This window comes from Dreissena polymorpha, chromosome 4 (assembly GCF_020536995.1).
Source record: "Dreissena polymorpha isolate Duluth1 chromosome 4, UMN_Dpol_1.0, whole genome shotgun sequence".
Lineage (NCBI taxonomy): Eukaryota > Metazoa > Mollusca > Bivalvia > Myida > Dreissenidae > Dreissena > Dreissena polymorpha.
In genome coordinates, this window is record NC_068358.1 from 42,110,753 (window position 1) to 42,128,534 (window position 17,782).

Here is a 17,782-nt window from a genome sequence, read left to right on the forward strand (position 1 = left end):
CGCCCGCATTCGCCAATCTAATAACCAGTTTTTTCCTTCGGAAAACCTGGTTAAAAATATTATTTCAATTCTAACACGATTCTGATTGATTTGGTTCAAGCTTTTGGACGTATTTTTCAATACTCCGCCCTTCTTAGTACAAAGTTCACTATTGAGACGTCATTGAATTGTACAAACATATGACATCGTTTTCATTCATAAATATTTTGCAAATGACATCACTTTCATTGAGAACAACAATCATAGAAACTAAATGACATCACGTTTAATGATGCTACTGAAAAGCTGACATGCTGCATTCTATAAATGTTTTCATAATTACGTTTCTTAACAAATAACATTCTTTGCACGCGTGATTATGCCACTCATCACCAAGTATACAATATGTTGTTTCATTACATTTATATACATGCTACATTTATTACATTTCTTTTAGAGCGGGATTTAGCACGTGCATTTTACTGCAATATTTTCTTTACTTATTCGGACTTATTTTCGAAACATTAAGCTCCGCCCATAATGTATTGAAGAATAACCCACACCTGATTTCTTTCTTTGTCTACATAAGAATCAGTCTATCATGCATAGATGATGTACAATTAGAAGTGTGCATACAAGGCTTAGTAATAAACTGATGGAGACTGTAAGGACAGAAGACAACTAGCGCTTTGTCACAGACGTGACGAATACCCCCACTGCCACATTGACACAGAATATTTTGCATGTTGTGTTCACAAAAAAACAGTGGACACCATGCACAATGTTTAAAACGCACTTAGTGACCCCATGACCTAGTTTTTGACCTGCCATGACCCATGTTCGAACGTGGCCTAGCCATCATCTAGATACAACTTCTGACCAAGTTTGGTGAAGCTCGGTTGAAAACTACTTGAATTAGAGAGCGGACACAATGCTCAATGTTTGAAACACACTAAGTGACCCTGTGACCTAGTTTATGACCCACCATGACCCATATTCGAACTTGACCTAGACATCATCTAGATATAACATCTGACCAAGTTTGGTGAAGATTGGATGAAAACTACTTCAATTAGAGAGCGGACATGCTCAATGTTTAAAACGCACTAAGTGACCCCGTGAGCTAGTTTTTGACCTGCCATGACCCATATTCAAACTTGACCTTGACATCATCTAGATACAACTTCTGACCAAGTTTGGTGAAGATTGGAGGAAAACTACTTCAATTAGAGAGCGGACAACATGCTCAATGTTTAAAACGCACTAAGTGACGCCATGACCTAGTTTTTGACACGGCATGGCCCATATTTTAACTTGGCCTAGACATCATCTAGATACAACTTCTGACCAAGTTTGGTGAAGATCGGATGAAAACTACTTGAATTATTGAGCGGACACTTAATACAGACCGACAGACCGACCGACAGACAAGTTCACTCCTATATACCCCCCTAAACTTCGTTTGTAGGGGTATAATTAGTTAATCAGTAAATAAGCAAACTGTGTCTATGCCTTTCGGCACCTGTAAGTTGGGGCATAAAAAGCGTTACAATTTGCCTAAATTTCAGGTCAGAGTGATGGAACTTGGTCAGTGATCTTACATAATGACCAGACCCAACACAGGCATTCAGTTTTAATTAGGGATGGCAAACCAAAGCAAATCCGTAACCGGTTAACCTGTTTTGATATTCGAGCGGTTAACTGGTTAACCGACTGTCGTAATTTGTACCACATAAATTTAAAAAAATCCGAAAAACGTAAATGTTTATAAACAATTACATGTATATCCAAAAAGACTCTGTCTTGTTCATTGCCTTGTAATCTAATTACTTTAACCATTTTATCAATTAAATACTGTTTCTTTACAAATTTTGTTGGTCCTTTAAGTTCGGAATTCATATTCTAAATGAAATATGATACATTTTGAATTAATACTTAGTCATTTCCGACATTTTTTAAAATGCTTGTCGGTGAACTGTGATATTGCTTTGCTGTAATATTACCTTCATGTCATTTACACATTATTATTGTTTTGCATCTTGATCAATAAAAGCTAGTGCAGAATTTGAATTATGTTGTGTTTTATCAACACTCATTATCCTTGAAGAATTACGTGCATTAACAGTTTGCTGATTAATAACAATTGTCAATTAGCGTAAATATATTTTGCAATGGGCATAGTGGTTTCAAAACCTCTGTTATTAAGGCCTGTATGTACTGAATGTCTTTATTAGGGCGTTTAAGTTTGTTTGTTGTTTAAACAACAGTGATCGGGTAAAATCAGTGTCCAGCTTTATTAATTTTATCAAGCAATGGTAGTCAGCACCATAATCAAAGGACATGCGGCAGTCAAATGTGATAATTGACAAGCCTTATTGGTCGGTTTATAATTTAAATTTATCAATATGTGAATAATTGAAACACAATAAAAAGTAAAGTGCTAAACAAACACACTACAGAGTATGTGCTAATTGCTTGTGTGGCTGCTCATTAATACGTTGCACCCCGATGGTTTACAACTCTAATCGCTTTTGATCCACAGGGGGCATCACGGGGTGTTAATTGCAGATAATTTGCGATAAGATAGGCGGATTAGCCAATACAGTGAAATAAAGTTAAAAAAAACCTAACGATTTAATTATTTATTGCATTCAACCAAAAATTGTGTTTTCTGCAAAGGTAACCGAATATTAATTTTGTAACCAGTTAACCTCCTTCATAAACGGATAACTGGTTAACCGAATAACCGTTGCCATCCCTAGTTTTAATTGAATATAGCTATAGTCAAACAGTGATATAGGGAAGACTGCCACAAACAATAATCATGGCATTATGCTGACGCCGACAAATGGGTGTGTAGTATAGCTAGGACTATTATAAAAATAGTCAAATGGGTGTGTAGTATAGCTAGGACTATTATAAAAATAGTCAAGCTGAAAATCACATAAGGGTTTTATTTTGTCCCCTGTTGTACAAATAATAAGCTAAGAATTTCATTTGGGTTTAACTTGAAAAGCTATTATATTTCTGCTTATTTTCTGCTTATTTAAATATGCAACCAATCATCCAGAATAGCAAAACACCATTTTGCTGGAAGATGTTATATTCACTGGCACCCATTAGGCATTTATAGGCTAAAACAAGATATGTGTTTGTCAGAAACACTATATCCCCTTCTGCGCTGCTTTGAAGCTATATAGTTGACCTTTGACCTTGAAGGATGACCTTAACCTTGACCTTTTACCACTCAAAATGTGCAGCTCTATGAGATACACATGCATGCCAAATATGAAGTTGCTATCTTCAATATTGCAAAAGATATGGCAAAATGTTAAAGTTTGAGCAAACAAACAAACAAACAAACAAACAAACCAACCAACAGTCAGGGAAAAACAATATGTCCCCCACTATAAATTTAGAACCAAACAAGGCCATGGACAGAAATATAAGCCTGTTGTTGAAAATGGACCAAATCTCTGGAAAGAATATGTCAAAAGTGAATGATTAGGAGAACCGCAACTTTTGCATCTGTTTACATGCAGAGGTATTACCTCTGAAATACCTGTGCAATATGGCTGGTTATCAAGCTTGACCTCCATTTTATGTCAACAAACATTTGCAGAAAGTTTGGTGATGACAATATGAAACTGTATAAGTAAATGAGCGGAAGTGGAAAATTTTGCTTTTTTGTAAACAAATAACTCAGAAGGGCAAAGTGCAACTGGCTTGTTATTTTACTTGGCCTCCATTTTATGTCACACAACAAATCCAGAAAGTTTGGTAGAATATTTAAGAAAACTGTTTGAGATATAGAACTTAAGGTAGCGCAACCATAATGACTTCCCGTTATTTCTTCGAAGATTAAAGAGCATGTGTAAAGTTGCCGTGGCCGAGTTGTTAAGGCGATAGACTTGAAATCTTTCGGGATTTTCCCACGCAGGTTCGAACCCTGCCGACAATGCATACTTTTTTGCAATGCATTTTATTTCTTTTCTAACGTAATTTGATTTAATATAGCATATAAGCTAAGTTTATTGTTAAATATGTTGCAATTTTTATGCACATTCTTCAATTTTTAAAATTAAAACACCGTTATGGCTAAATTGGGTGTTTTACTTCTGAAAATATGAATCATGCATGTTGCATTTTTATTTTTATTTCAAAAAGTAAACGATTAATCTGTCTATTTCTTAGTATTTTTGCTGTATATAGTGTATCTATAAAAACTAAGTTCAAAATATTACTTAAATGATACTATTTTGAATTTTATGATACTTTGTTTTTAACAAACCCAATTTCTACTTGGCTGAAACCACTTCCATTTCATGGCGCTCTTCCATAGATAACATGTTATAAAAAGTAAATGTCTGTAAAATAATACTTATTTCATCTTGTTTAAACTTTTAACATCTTTACTGCATCTGTACACACCAACTGCATGTCCATGTTTGGAAATCTGGATGAATTATGAAACTTTCATATACCCCACTAGTGCAAATAAACTGGACAAAAGCAGTGCGTAGGGGTGGCTTTGAAAAAATCAGTATTTTTTTTTTTTAACCACAGAAAGCCTCCCTAAAAATTTGCATGTAGTTCACTGAAATGATGCTGATTAAGAAAATAATACATTAGATTATATTTGGAAAGGTGCCCATTATGGGTGCGCTACCTTAATTGGCAAAGTTTTGATTTTTGTAATTTAAGCCATAAAGGGCAAAAACGCAGATGTGCCAGGAGCGAAGTTGCTAGTTATCAAAGTTGGCCCCTATTTTAAAAAAAAGTTAACAGAAAGTTTCTATGAAAACTGTACAACTAAGGCAGCAAAAAATCTGTTCCCATAATTTATATTAGTCAAAAGAAAACTTTAAGCGGACTGAACCAGGCTTGCATCAATACATTCAAGCATCAATGAAAGATTTTTATAATCAATATCTGACTATGGTACCCTTGAGTGGCATTAAGAGTATCTACTAGTGACGCCAATCAATGTGTATCTGTGCTATTAAACCATAGCTAGTTAGAATGCTGCTCTACTGAACAGTATTTTTGTTAATTTAATTTCAATAATATTTGAAGTGTGACTCGCAATAGTGATTTGCAAAAATGTTACATTTTTATCAGGATCTCTTTCTCAAACACAAAGAATATTTTGACAACAGGAATCAATGAATACATTTCATCAAAGCTTGCTGTGGTTATTTCCCTTGTTGGTTAACAATCATTGATCTGAGCCTCATTTGATTGTTAAGGCAAACAAAAGTATTGGCATTGCTGATTTTTGGTTTATTTTTATGAATTTAAGGAATTTTATATGAGAATTGGGAAGTTTTATTTTGCAAAAGGAAAAAATGGTTACATTGGAAATGGTGTCGTTTTAGAATACCAACTAAATATAGAGGAAAAAGGCCAGAAGAAAAACACTGCATACATACAATCTACCATTGTTGATGGTGAAATCACAAAGTTGTTCTAAATAAAGAGTTTCACTTGTGTAATGACAGGACGTGGTCATCTATGGAGAGAAGACTCAACATTTTATAGAAAATTAACAATATAGTTCTAAGGAGTATTCATAAGGACAATAAATCATTGTTTATTCTTAGTAGTTAGTCTAATAATTGTTTGGTTAACCGATGCACGCAGCGAATGGAATTGTTAGTCTTATTTTTAACCTACTTATTGTAAGTATGTTGCCAGCTGATACAAAGTGTGAAGCCAGTCCAGAACTTAAACCCGGGATCTCTCAATATCAGTCAAAGTACTCTGTCAAGTCAGCTGATTGGGCAGCAAACCAAGGAAACAACTACCCCAATTTAATTCGTTACGATGACATACATGCACATGTAACAAAGCAAGTCCAACATACCGTTCTTGTAACACATGACCTGAGCACTCCCGGGGCAGTTTTGTGTTCCCACCTGCCAGCCAGTAGAGCTGCACATGAAGATGTCTTTAGGATCTCTGATGCATATCAAATTGTTCAGATAGTAAGGTGCATCTACGGTTGATGTAACCCCTTGGCTTAGGACTTCACCATCAGGGAATCCTTTCATGCGACACACCTGCAGAATCATCAATCATAAGGTTAAATATTGATGTTGTCCATCATGCAACACACCTGCATAATCATCATTTGTAAGATGAAATGTTGATGCTGTCAAAATAATTGTCCACAATTGAACAGATGGCAGGAACAATGAATATTTATTTTATTTAATAATATTTGTCATATTACACCAAATAATAACTTTCATACCAGGAATATTCTAGCACAAAATTTGACCATTAGGTAAATCAAACTGCTTTATGATGGATACAAAGTCTATGAGCAATTACTGACAATTATTTATAGCCCCATATACCCCTTTTAAATTGATGTAGAAATATTACATTCAGTGCTATATTTTGATCCTTGATCTCAAGGTATTACCTTTAAGGTAAGCAAATGTGGTACTTTTGGGCAATGAGCTGTCTTACATAAGTGCCCTGTCTGCCATGTGTCAATGCATGCTTATCTTTTAGAGTGGACAATTCATTTTTTTAAACAAGTGCTTAAATTGACTTCTGACATTTAACCTTACCCTTAAAGGGAGCCTTTTTTATACTCAACAAACCAACTCATAATGGTGTACTTTAAAGTCTCTATAACGCTCAAAATCAACGAAAATTTCGTTTAGTATTTCGTAAAATAAAGTTAACACCTTAGCAATCAGTGTTCCTTGTAACAATAGCCAAAATTTCAACGCTAGATGTGGTATGATTACATAGATTTTTGTAGATACAAAATGCTCGTTTTTATTTATTTGTGGCCACAATTAATTCCCGCGAATATATCTATTCATACGACACAAGAACACCATTTTAGTGTTCATGTGTCGTATGAATAGATATGCAAAACAATAATAAAAACGAGCATTTTGTAATTACAAACATCTATTTTACCAGACCAAATCTTACGTTGAAATTTCGGCAATTGCCATAAGGAACACTGACTTTTAATTGCTTAATTTTATTTAAAGAACGATTGTACGAAATTTTCGTTGATTTTGAATAGTACTGTTACTTTAAGGTAGTCATGTGTTTTTTGTGCATTACCAATACTTTAATACATGTCAACGTTTTTAAATTCCATTAATGCAAGTAGTAGGTGACTTGAAAGCAATAAGTCAACAAGTAAGTTGTATATGTTGACTTTTTGTCCTAAGAGTATTAGCTTGACCTTGAAAGTAGCCATGTGGGTCTTGCATGAAACATGCCATTTCATAGTGTTTTTCCCAGGCCATTTTAGCGTGGCGAAAAGCCACGCCGCCCTCCCGGATCGCCACTCTGCCCTTTTCAATGGCAAATTTCGCCACGCGCCCTTTTTTTCAAAGGCAAATTTCGCCACGCGCCCTTATCGATAACATCTTTATTGCCTTACGATATTACTTGGTCCGCAAAATCAGCTTCCTTGATTGTCTGTGAAGCTCCGACTGTGCTTGATTTACTAGAGAGACGTCAACGTCTAATCGACTATATAAATTGAGCATATTTAATCTATTACAGTGCTCGATTTATTGGTAGGTCTTACTGACTGCTCCAAAGCTGTGAATTAGTCATGCGTGAATAACCTTGTGTCAGTATCAATCGATATCGCCGAAGGCTATGTTATACCAAGCGCACTTTTCGGTCGGCAATGTGTATTACTCCACGACAAAATCATTACTTCGGAGACTTTTGATGAAAAACTCGATGTTATTCTGGTGGCAATTGTGCATTGCATGCATTATTCAGTTATATCAAAACATATATTTTTAGGCATAATTACATTTAAAATCACAAACAAATTTATTCTTTATCGTTTTCGTCTTTAAGATAATTAGATTTAATTATTGAAATAATTACTGAGACGTATACTAATTTAACAAAATGCTAATCGCGTTTACGATTTAACGTTGCTATGCGCACCTGTCGATTACATCATTTGACATTTTATCAACATGGCGGACTATACAGAATTAAATTGTGACTCGGCAAAAATGGCAAATAACATCGTAAACGATCGAATTAACGATGGAGATTATACATTAAGAAGGAATTGATGAAATGTCTGTGATAAATAACGATGCATAAAAATGTTTTAGATAGGAACAACATTATTTATTTGTAATCTACTCGGTGGATGTATGTCACGGAAACGAGTGTTTGCATATTGTTAGCGATCAATTTACTCGCAATGTTATTTTAAACATCTGTCAAGATTATTGTTAGAAAATGGGATGAGACAAACATGGTTTCATTTATATGTTAGTGGATCTGTGTATAATCAGATTCATATGCATATATTGATTTATTATGTTTGTCGTGCTGTACAGTTTATTGAAACAGCATGGAACTTAAATGTACATTGCAAGGTAAATATATTAATATAAATCATAGTAAGTTAAATACATCTATTACCATTAAATGTGCTTGTTTTTTTCCACAACTGCCTCTGATGCGATTACATGTTTCTACCTAATTCAGGTATTCACGGAACGTTTTTGCCCTTTTTTGCCTAAACTGCGCGCTAAAATGCCCTTTTTGAAAGTAATGCGCCATGCCCCTTTGCCCTCCTGGGAAAAACACTACATTTCATATAGGTCAACGTTTGCTCTATCATACTAAGTTATCACGAGTTCCGTCAATTTGTGCTTAAATAACATTTCCGGACGTGAGTCTGCAAAAAAAGATCAATAGCTCATCCTTTTTGCATCGTCTATTACTTTGTTAACTTCTAATGTCAGTCATTAATTAAGAGTAATTACAGAGTAAGCTCAAATAAATGCATATACAAAATCATGAGAAAATGATGAAAGGTGAAAATCGTACCAATCTGGCATCGTTAGCTGTCCACTCATTGACGCAAATGGAACCTGGCACACCATCATATTTAATCTGGACACGACCAACGTTAGGCGTTGTCCCATTAACAATGTCAAGTTGTACACCTTGAATATAATAGAGACATATATAAGTTACAACAAAGCCACAATTTAGAGTAATGAAATACAGATGAAATATATTCATGTTACTTCAACATAATATTTTGTGTGAAAAAAAAGTATTTTCAAACAAAAAAAAGACAAGAAACATGGCAATGCCACGAAACCAGGCCTTCAACATTGTTCTTATTTATTAAATTGTAATAATTGTTCAATTCCAAGCTTAGTCTGCCTGTAAGCTATTTCTATACAAAAGTCATCAATCCGAACTAAAATATTGAGCAGAAACTGCTTTTTCGCTTTAAGAAACATTGACCTTGATAAATCTTGTCCCAAATGCAGTCCCATGCTAAGTCCGCATCCAAGCTACAAGTGCACAAACTTTCAGCACAACAATTTTATCCAAACTCAAGATATTTCTTTTTTTAGTTACACTGACCTTGACCAGACCGGCCACAAATTAAATCACGTGATTGTAAGATATCCACACACATATTTTAAGCAAAACACTGCCATCCAAACTAATATTCAGAGCTGAAACTGTTTTTCCATTTTAATTAACAGACACTTTGACCTGAAATGGATAGGTGCCAAATGCAAATCTAATATAGGGTTGCATATAAGCTATATTTACCAACAATTTCAGTAAAGTGCCTTCAACAAAACAAAAGTTCTTGATTAGTAGCTGGGTGTTTTTTTATAGTAAGATTGACCTTGACCTTACTGGCTCCAAATAGATCTGAATGTGCATATGCAAGCATAAGCAATTGACGGCAAACCAACAGTTAAAAACTTTGATGAAAACTTGGTTTAAGTATAAAAAGAGATTAAGTTTTACATTAACCACTGAATACACTAAATGTGCACTGTAAGAAAAACATAGAAATATATTTTATTGGTAAAACATAAACTAAGGAACAGAGAAAAGCATTGAATACATTAAAACAATAGATTTTAATATAAGTCAGCAATAATACAATATTGCATACATTTTGTATTTGTTTTTTGTGTCAATGAAGTGTTCATAAGAATGTCATGACTTTTACCAGATTTCCTGTAACAGAGAACGTAAGCTGGATAGCAGCCAGAGGTAAGTGGTTCCCCCCACTGCGTGAACACACACTGTGCCAGACTGGGCTCTGACCCGTTACAGACTGGGTCCACCAGCCATACTGGCATGTCCTTGATAACATCATTCCATTTGATGGTGTTCACCGGGCCCAGTCCGATGCCCCCAATGAAACCTTTGCCCAACGCCCGGCAAGTGACATTGGCCGCAGTTTCTGCCCACTTGTCGTTGCATACCTGGCCCCACACACCACTGTGACGTACCTCAACCTTGCCCCAGTAATCTGAACCGTTAGTCAGTCGCACAGAAAACTCTAAATACAACAAAAACAAGCAGTGTTATTAACTGGGGACAAAGAAAAGTTTATTACCGATATAAAATGAAGCAAATTTATTTTAAGTTACACAGCTTAATACAGACATTCTAGGTGAGTAGCAGGGTCAGTATATTTAGTGCTCCAGCTAGGCCTAAATGGAAGGGCGCCCCGCCCTGCCCTTCCCATGCCCCGTTATTAAAAAAAATTTATTTAAAGACATATTATAATTTATAAATCTCTTGTTACAACAGGGAGTTTTCCTGATACGATCACACGCTCGAAAGTGCCCTTTTGACAAAATTCTGCGCGTTGAAAGTGCCCTTTTGACAAAATAGCTCCCCCTGCCCTTTTCAAATCCTCGCTGGAGCAATATTAATATTGGATCAAAAGAACTATAGCTTAAGCAACAATATAAAATTACTAACATTTATCATATGTTGCAGAGTTAATATAAAGTCAAGGATTAAAATTATGTTACCGACTGCCATCCTTAACCCATCAACAAACAAGCTAATAACGGGGCCAAACTAAGCTATATTGAAGTTCATGATGTTATCGTGTATGTTTCGGTGACATCATTGACATTTATTTGAAATAATGACTTCACTGACAAGTGTATGAACGATTGCTATCTAATGTGGAGCCATACACAGTCACCATGTGATGTGGCTAAGCCAATGAAATACAGGCATTCTATATGACTTAAGATAATGTTTCCAATGAATTGTGTACCGTATAAAAATTAGCACTCAATTTGTTGCAAATCTGATTTATCTGACACATTACCACATCAATCGCATCATCATTAGACTGGCAGCATATAATTTCGCAGCTAGTTAGTCAAGAGTGTTTGTGATTAAACAATCCCTAGTGTAACTTTATTGGTTATATATTATTAAATTTGTAATTGAAATGTCCCATTGGTCATAAAATATTAAAACGTACCCTTACTTAGCTAGATTTAAAACGGCTTCTGCTGTATGTGAGGCTAACTGTTAATTCTGCCACATGATTAATATCAAACAACACCTGGCATGCTTTAATTTTAGACTACAAACTGAAACAGAGCTAAAGATAACATGCGTAAAGGCGTAAAAACGAATTAAATTTCATAAATAACGATTTAGATTTCACATCTTTGCGTATAATTGAGACTAGTTGCAATAATCAGAAACGTATCTACGTCTCTGCAATAACCCAACTCCAAGCTATTGGTCGTACGTATCTACTCATAAAAGCTCAAAGAATTCAAGACAAACTTAGACGTCTAAGTGAGACTTGCATTTTGTTTATACGACCAATGACAATGTCAAATTTTCTAACAAGGGAGATAACTTTCGTATTCAGGGCTAAAGGTTAGAATCTATTCGCAGGTGGCTGTTTTATTTTCCTATCAAAACACTATTTATCAAAGACAGCAGATCTCAGGGCCATACGCACGAATTTTTCACAGGGGGCCAAACCGTTTTTTTTTCGAAACTGTTTCAGATATTGAACTTATTTGTATTTCGCCGGTACGGTGGCAGATAGCAGCTTGCCCGTCCGTCTCACAGGTGGTTAGCGTGTGGCTATGCACGGACTCTAGGTCAATATACGCTCCGTGGGCTATGATATTAATTAGTGAAAACAGCAATTTGAATGATAAATAATCAAAATTTAACGAAAGATCAACTTTTCTGACAAAAAAATCACTATCAAATATATATATATATATATATTTGATAGTGAGTTATTTTTTAGAAAAGTTGATTCGTCGTTATGATTTGATTATTCATCATTCAAAATAATGTTTTCACTAATTAGTATCATAGCCACACGCTAACCACCTGTGGTACGTCCGTCCGGCATTTCATTTTATGGGACGTTTTTCAAAACGCTTTAAGTATATTCCCCTGATATTTTGTGTGTGATTCTACCTTCATGACTAACAGATGAGGTTTTAGTGTCGTATCGATCCATCGATTTTTTTTGCAAAGTTATAGGCCTTGGACTTAGACAAAGAAACTTACTGGTTCAAATTAATGATGGTTATCCGTATCTCCTCTCTAATTGCTTCATGCAGTATTTGTTTATCACAAATTATTAACGTCAGCAATTTTCAGGCATGTATTACGTTAAGTTACGCAAATACCAATATTCCATATTAGTTTTCATATATACGTGATATATAATTCATGCTTAATATTGCTTATATGACATTTTCAGTGTATGAAATAAATTTATTTACTGTAGGGGGCATTTTGGTAATTTTGATAATTCTACATATTGAAGCTTCCACTCGCACTTGTCAATACCACATTTCCACGTTGGAAATTGTATACATTATATTCCTCTAACTTATATATCTGGATACCGACTTTCCGAGTTATATTTACCTTATTTACACCGTTTCTTTACCCCCCCGTTCACACATAGACGCCGCTTCTACTACGATCTAAGTGTGGCCGAAAACGTGGCCGATCGTGACAAATCGCAGGAGAAGCGTAGTAGTCTTCATAAGCGCAGTATGGTCGCGGTAGAGTTTTCATGATCGGAGTGCTCTACGCTCTCGCCAAGCTTATTTTGAACATGCTCAAAACAAGCGTAACGGGGTCGTGGCCAATAAGAATCGATGTAGAGTCATAAAAAGAGTGTTGTAGAAGCGCCGTTATCGTACAGGCAGCGCGGAAGCATCGTGGAGAGATCTTCATGATCATAGCAAAAGCGCAGTAAAAGCTCTGAGTAGCGTCGTAGTATGATCTTGAATGTCGTGGCAGTAAACGCAGTAAGCGTTTGACGTAGGGGCATCGTAGAACGGTCGAAATAAAGACCATAATTTTCCAAATTGCTCGATTAAGACTCCGATCGGGCTCGATCCCCTTTTTAAGATCGTGGCTTGATCGGGATGATCGTCGTTAAATCGCAGCTATGTGTGAACGGGGGTTACATTTAATTTTCCATGTTTTCGAACAAAAATAAACAAAACCCGTTTAATAAATGAGAACAAGACATTCGGCTTGTCTAGAAAATGGCAGACTGGTCGTTTCCAACCGGCGCGCACGATTCGGCTGATCGCTGATTGGTCGATCGATATTTAGATAAGAATCTGATTGACAGTTGGCGAGATGTCAATTGCTTCCATTCGCTGCCTCCCTTTCCTTGGTCAAAAGGCGTGTTACATCAACCATCGACAGATGAAGCCTTCAGGACCACAAGTGGTCGGGGATGTGTGTACAAGGCGATATGAAAACATTGCATATAGGCTTATCTATGGTGTACGAACTGGTTCAAAACTATTCTAAACCGTCCCGGACGGTTTATAAACCGTCTCGGACGATTTGTAAACCGTCCAGGACAGTTTACAAACCGTCCGGGACGGTTTTGGAAAGTTTTGGACCGTTCGTTGCGCATAAACCGTCAGGGACGGTTTAAACTGTCCGACACGGTATTATTGCTGGAGTTGGGTTACAGTAATGCTTTACATTGGAAGTTTTACGAGCGTAAACGAGTCCTAAACTGTATCGGACGGCTTGTTATCCACAAAATAAATCGTCCGGTACGGTTTACAGACGCACGAGCGGTTCAAAATTATGTTACTGTCCGATACAGTTTACTAAACCATCCCGGACGGTTTAGAATAGTTTTGGACCAGTTCGTACACCATACTCATCTTCACTGGCGAGGGAATTAGCGTTTATCCCCTTGTTTATCAGGGGCAATAAAAAACATCTGCCCTTTTGTATTAAGGGAAAGTGTACTGTGGGCCCTTTCACGAGAGCTAAATTTCCAGTAGGCCCTTAATTAAATAAATTCATAACTCGACAGCCAGCTAAGGGAGTAACGCTTCAAAATAGCTATTGATCAATAGAATAAAAAAAATACAACTTATTTAATTCAGGCACATCGGGATACTTTTAGGGTAGATTGGGTAACCTGAAGTTAACAAAAAAGTTAACGCCTAAATCGTTGAAATGTTCAATATTGACAACTTACCCTTGCTCACTTGATCTAACGTCACGTTGTGGCACACTACGGCAGCGCGGTGGGAGTATTCGCACGTGCCGGTGAAGCTCGTGTTGGCGCATTCTATAAGTCGCCTCTCTTTGCCCGTGCACGTGTAGTTGAAAGACTCGATGTCATAAATCTTGGCAGTTTGACCCACCTCGCTGAAAACGGAAATGCATTAGTGATACATCACCGAATATCGAAATATCCGAGATTCGCGGATCCAAACGAGGATTCGCGGATCTAACCGTGATTGGTAAAATCGGTTTCGAATCCGGATCTTATTTGAGTTTAACCTTTCGTTTGCGTTAATTGTTTCTTTCGCCCTAATAAGTTTTGTTAAATTGTTTCTATCTGTTTGGAAGGCTGACTGGTATGTAGTGTGTCACAATTATCGCTACTTTTTCGACAAAAACATGGTACTACACAGTCTACTTTCGTTTTCGATGGTGCAAAATGGCGCAGAAGAAAAATCGCGATGCACATAAACACTTAAAATCCTCGGTGTGGAAGCATTTTGGGTTTTATCAGCATACTAATTCTGGCTTATAAGTGGTCGTTATGAAGTATTTTATTGATACTTATTGCAGATTGCGTGTGATGCGTTTTTTGCTTGTTAAAATACAGCGTTATTCATATTATATCTGACTGACATAGATGTGTTTAATGTGAGACATTATTATTAATGTTTGTCGTTAAAATGCTTACACTATTTCGTGTATGTGCGATTTTGAGAAATTTGCGGAATCTGGACCCGGGTATAATTTTTTTTTAACCAACGTAAGTCAATTTTGTCATCTACTTAGTATTTGTTTTTGTTTTTGATGTCGTTTCCACTACTGCTGTTGCGGCTGCAGCTGCATCTACAAATGCTGCTAAAGTAGTATAAATATTAGTAGCTGTAAAGTTTATAATAATAAGTAAAGTTAATTACTTTTATCATAAGACATATATGCGTTCTGGTGTTTCAAAACATAATTTTGGTTATAACAATATAAATTAAAATTTATTTTGCGTATTTTTACTTTCAAATTAGGATTCGAACCGATATTCCATATCCGAGCCTTTGGATTCGAATTTTGGATTTGGTGCAGCACTAATTACCGGTACATACCAATAGCTGTTTATATTGCGCTACCTACGGAGTAAAAATGACAACATGACTCTCCTCTCGAAATAAATTCATGTGCAGAAGAATTATAATACCGATCTTTCCCCGTTAAAACATGCTAAGGAACTGTATCCGTGATAGAAAACGATTTCAATATTGGGAAATCAACACCATATAGACGCTTACACAAACTGGTACGGTCCAAGCGCGGAGCAGCACTCGGCGATCCCGGTCACGAAACCCAGCTCGCGGCAGACGACAGTAGCGGCGGTGTCGTCCCATCCGGTGTCGCAGGCATCCACCCAATTGTATCGGCTCGCCGTCTGAACCACGCCCACACCTGACTGTTTTGTCGTTGATAATAATCGAACTTGAATTAAAAATAAATATTTCAGTTTATAAAATAATGTGATAATAATCAGCACAACCTTAATATTGACATGCAAATATATGTTCTAGACCTACATTTATTATGACAATTTTAAGCATTGCTTTAATCACATAATAATGTCAAAAAACTCCGATTACAAATAATGGGTGTAAGTTTATTAGCATTGTCAGCATTATATTCTATTATATCGTATCATTTTGCATTTTATTTAACATTTCTGGCAAATAATTGTATTATTTCACTCGATAAAAAAAGATTACATATCGAAATCGACTCGGCTGTAAAGTATCTCAATAACGTTTATATATGACAAATTTTTCAAACAAAGGACTGCGCTAGCAATCTTGCTTTAACAAACACTTCCACGTTGAACAACAGCGCTTTCGTGGTTGAAATGTCTGATCACTTGTTTCGTCTGTTCAAATCATTGTTCCGACCATAAAAACATCGAACCATCAAACTGTCGTCTAGAATTTAGGTCAGCCTTATCTCAAGACATACACAAGTTTTTAAGACTTCATGCATTACGGTTTCTGACAATATTGTTGCATTTTGAGTCAAATAATAAAGTAAGTCTGTTCACGTAATCATATGTTTACAGACCAAAAGGCATTTGCATTACGAGGTCCCCAATGCACATGCAACAATGGGTTTGTCTTATACTGCGAAGATGCATTATACAAAAGGTCTGGGTTTTCAATCAATTATATACATATATTAGTTGTTTTTTATGGTAAATCAGATAGGATGCCAAGTAGAGCAGTAGTTGTAATCGTATGGTTTAAACTTATACTGCGAAGATGCATTATACAAAAGGTCTGGGTTTTCAATCAATTATATACATATATTAGTTGTATTTGTATGGTAAATCAGATAGGATGCCAAGTAGAGCAGTAGTTGTAATCGTATGATTTATCAGTAAGTGTGTTAGTGTATGGTGTTTTTGAATGGTGTAGAAGAAAGTGAGTTTGTATCGTATAGATGCATGTGTGTTTGTATGGGATACATGTGTAGAAGCAAGTGTGTTAAAAATATCTCACATGTGGTGTTGTAAAATATGCCCCCCCCTGTCTCACAAATTCTCGCCAGAAGTGTTGTTACATAGGGCGCACACTCCTCCCCGCTCTCTCACCAATGGTGTTGTAACATATGGCGCCAAACCCTCCCCGCTCCCTCACGAGTGGTGTTGTAACATATGGCCTCCCCCGCTTAATCACCAGTGGTGTTGTAACATATGACGCCCATCCCCTCCCCACTCCCTCATTAGCGGTGTTGTAACATATGGCGCCCTGCCCCTCCCCCGCTTTCTCACCAGTGGTGTTGTTACACCTTGCGCCCACCCTATTGCCCGCTCTCTCACAATGGGTACTGTAACATATGGCGCCAACCTCTCCCCTCTCTTTTACCAGAGTGTGGTACCATATGGCGCCCACCACTACCCCACACTCTCACTAGCGGTGTTGTAACATATGGCGCCCATTCCTTCCCAGCTCTCTCATCGCTGGTGTTGTAACATATTGCAACCACCTATCCGCGCTCTCTCACCAGTGGTGTTGTAACATATGGCACCCACCAATCCCGCCGTCTCCACAGTGATATTGTAACACATGGCGTCCAACCCCATTCCCGCTCTGTCACCAGTGATGTTGTAACATATGGCGCCCACCCCTCCCCGCTCTCTCACCAGTGATGTTGTAACATATGGCGCCCAAGCCTCCCCGCTCTCTCACCAGTGGTGCTGTAACATATGTCACCATCCATCCACACTCTCTAACCAGTGGTGTTGTAACATATGGTGCACACCACTCCCCAGCTCCCTCACCAATGGTGTTGTAACATATGGCACCCACCCATCCCCGCTCTCTAACCAGTGGTGTTGTAATATATGGCGCCCACCCCTCCCCGCTCTCTCACCAGTGGTGTTGTTACATATGGCGCCCACACAACCCCTCTCTCTCACGTTGTAACA

The 17,782-nt window shown here is 36.9% G+C and overlaps 2 protein-coding genes across 3 annotated transcripts in view; both read right to left on the reverse strand.

Annotated features, from left to right (window-relative positions):
- The window catches only part of LOC127879224 (deleted in malignant brain tumors 1 protein-like), a 99,932-nt gene that overhangs the window by 57,179 nt on the left and 24,971 nt on the right, over positions 1–17,782 (reverse strand). The window contains exons 4-8 of one of the 2 annotated variants that reach the window (XM_052425928.1): positions 15,609–15,792; positions 14,300–14,472; positions 9,989–10,324; positions 8,830–8,948; positions 5,846–6,041 (exon numbers count right to left, since the gene is read on the reverse strand). In XM_052425928.1, the coding sequence (XP_052281888.1) occupies positions 5,846–6,041; positions 8,830–8,948; positions 9,989–10,324; positions 14,300–14,472; positions 15,609–15,792 (1,008 nt within the window). Of the gene's footprint in view, positions 1–5,845; positions 6,042–8,829; positions 8,949–9,988; positions 10,325–11,278; positions 11,601–14,299; positions 14,473–15,608; positions 15,793–17,782 lie in introns of those variants that run through there. The other variant, XM_052425929.1, reaches the window with a different exon arrangement.
- LOC127879235 (E3 SUMO-protein ligase PIAS2-like) overlaps positions 1–17,782 on the reverse strand; it is an 85,842-nt gene that overhangs the window by 629 nt on the left and 67,431 nt on the right. The gene's annotated exons all lie outside the window — the stretch shown is intronic.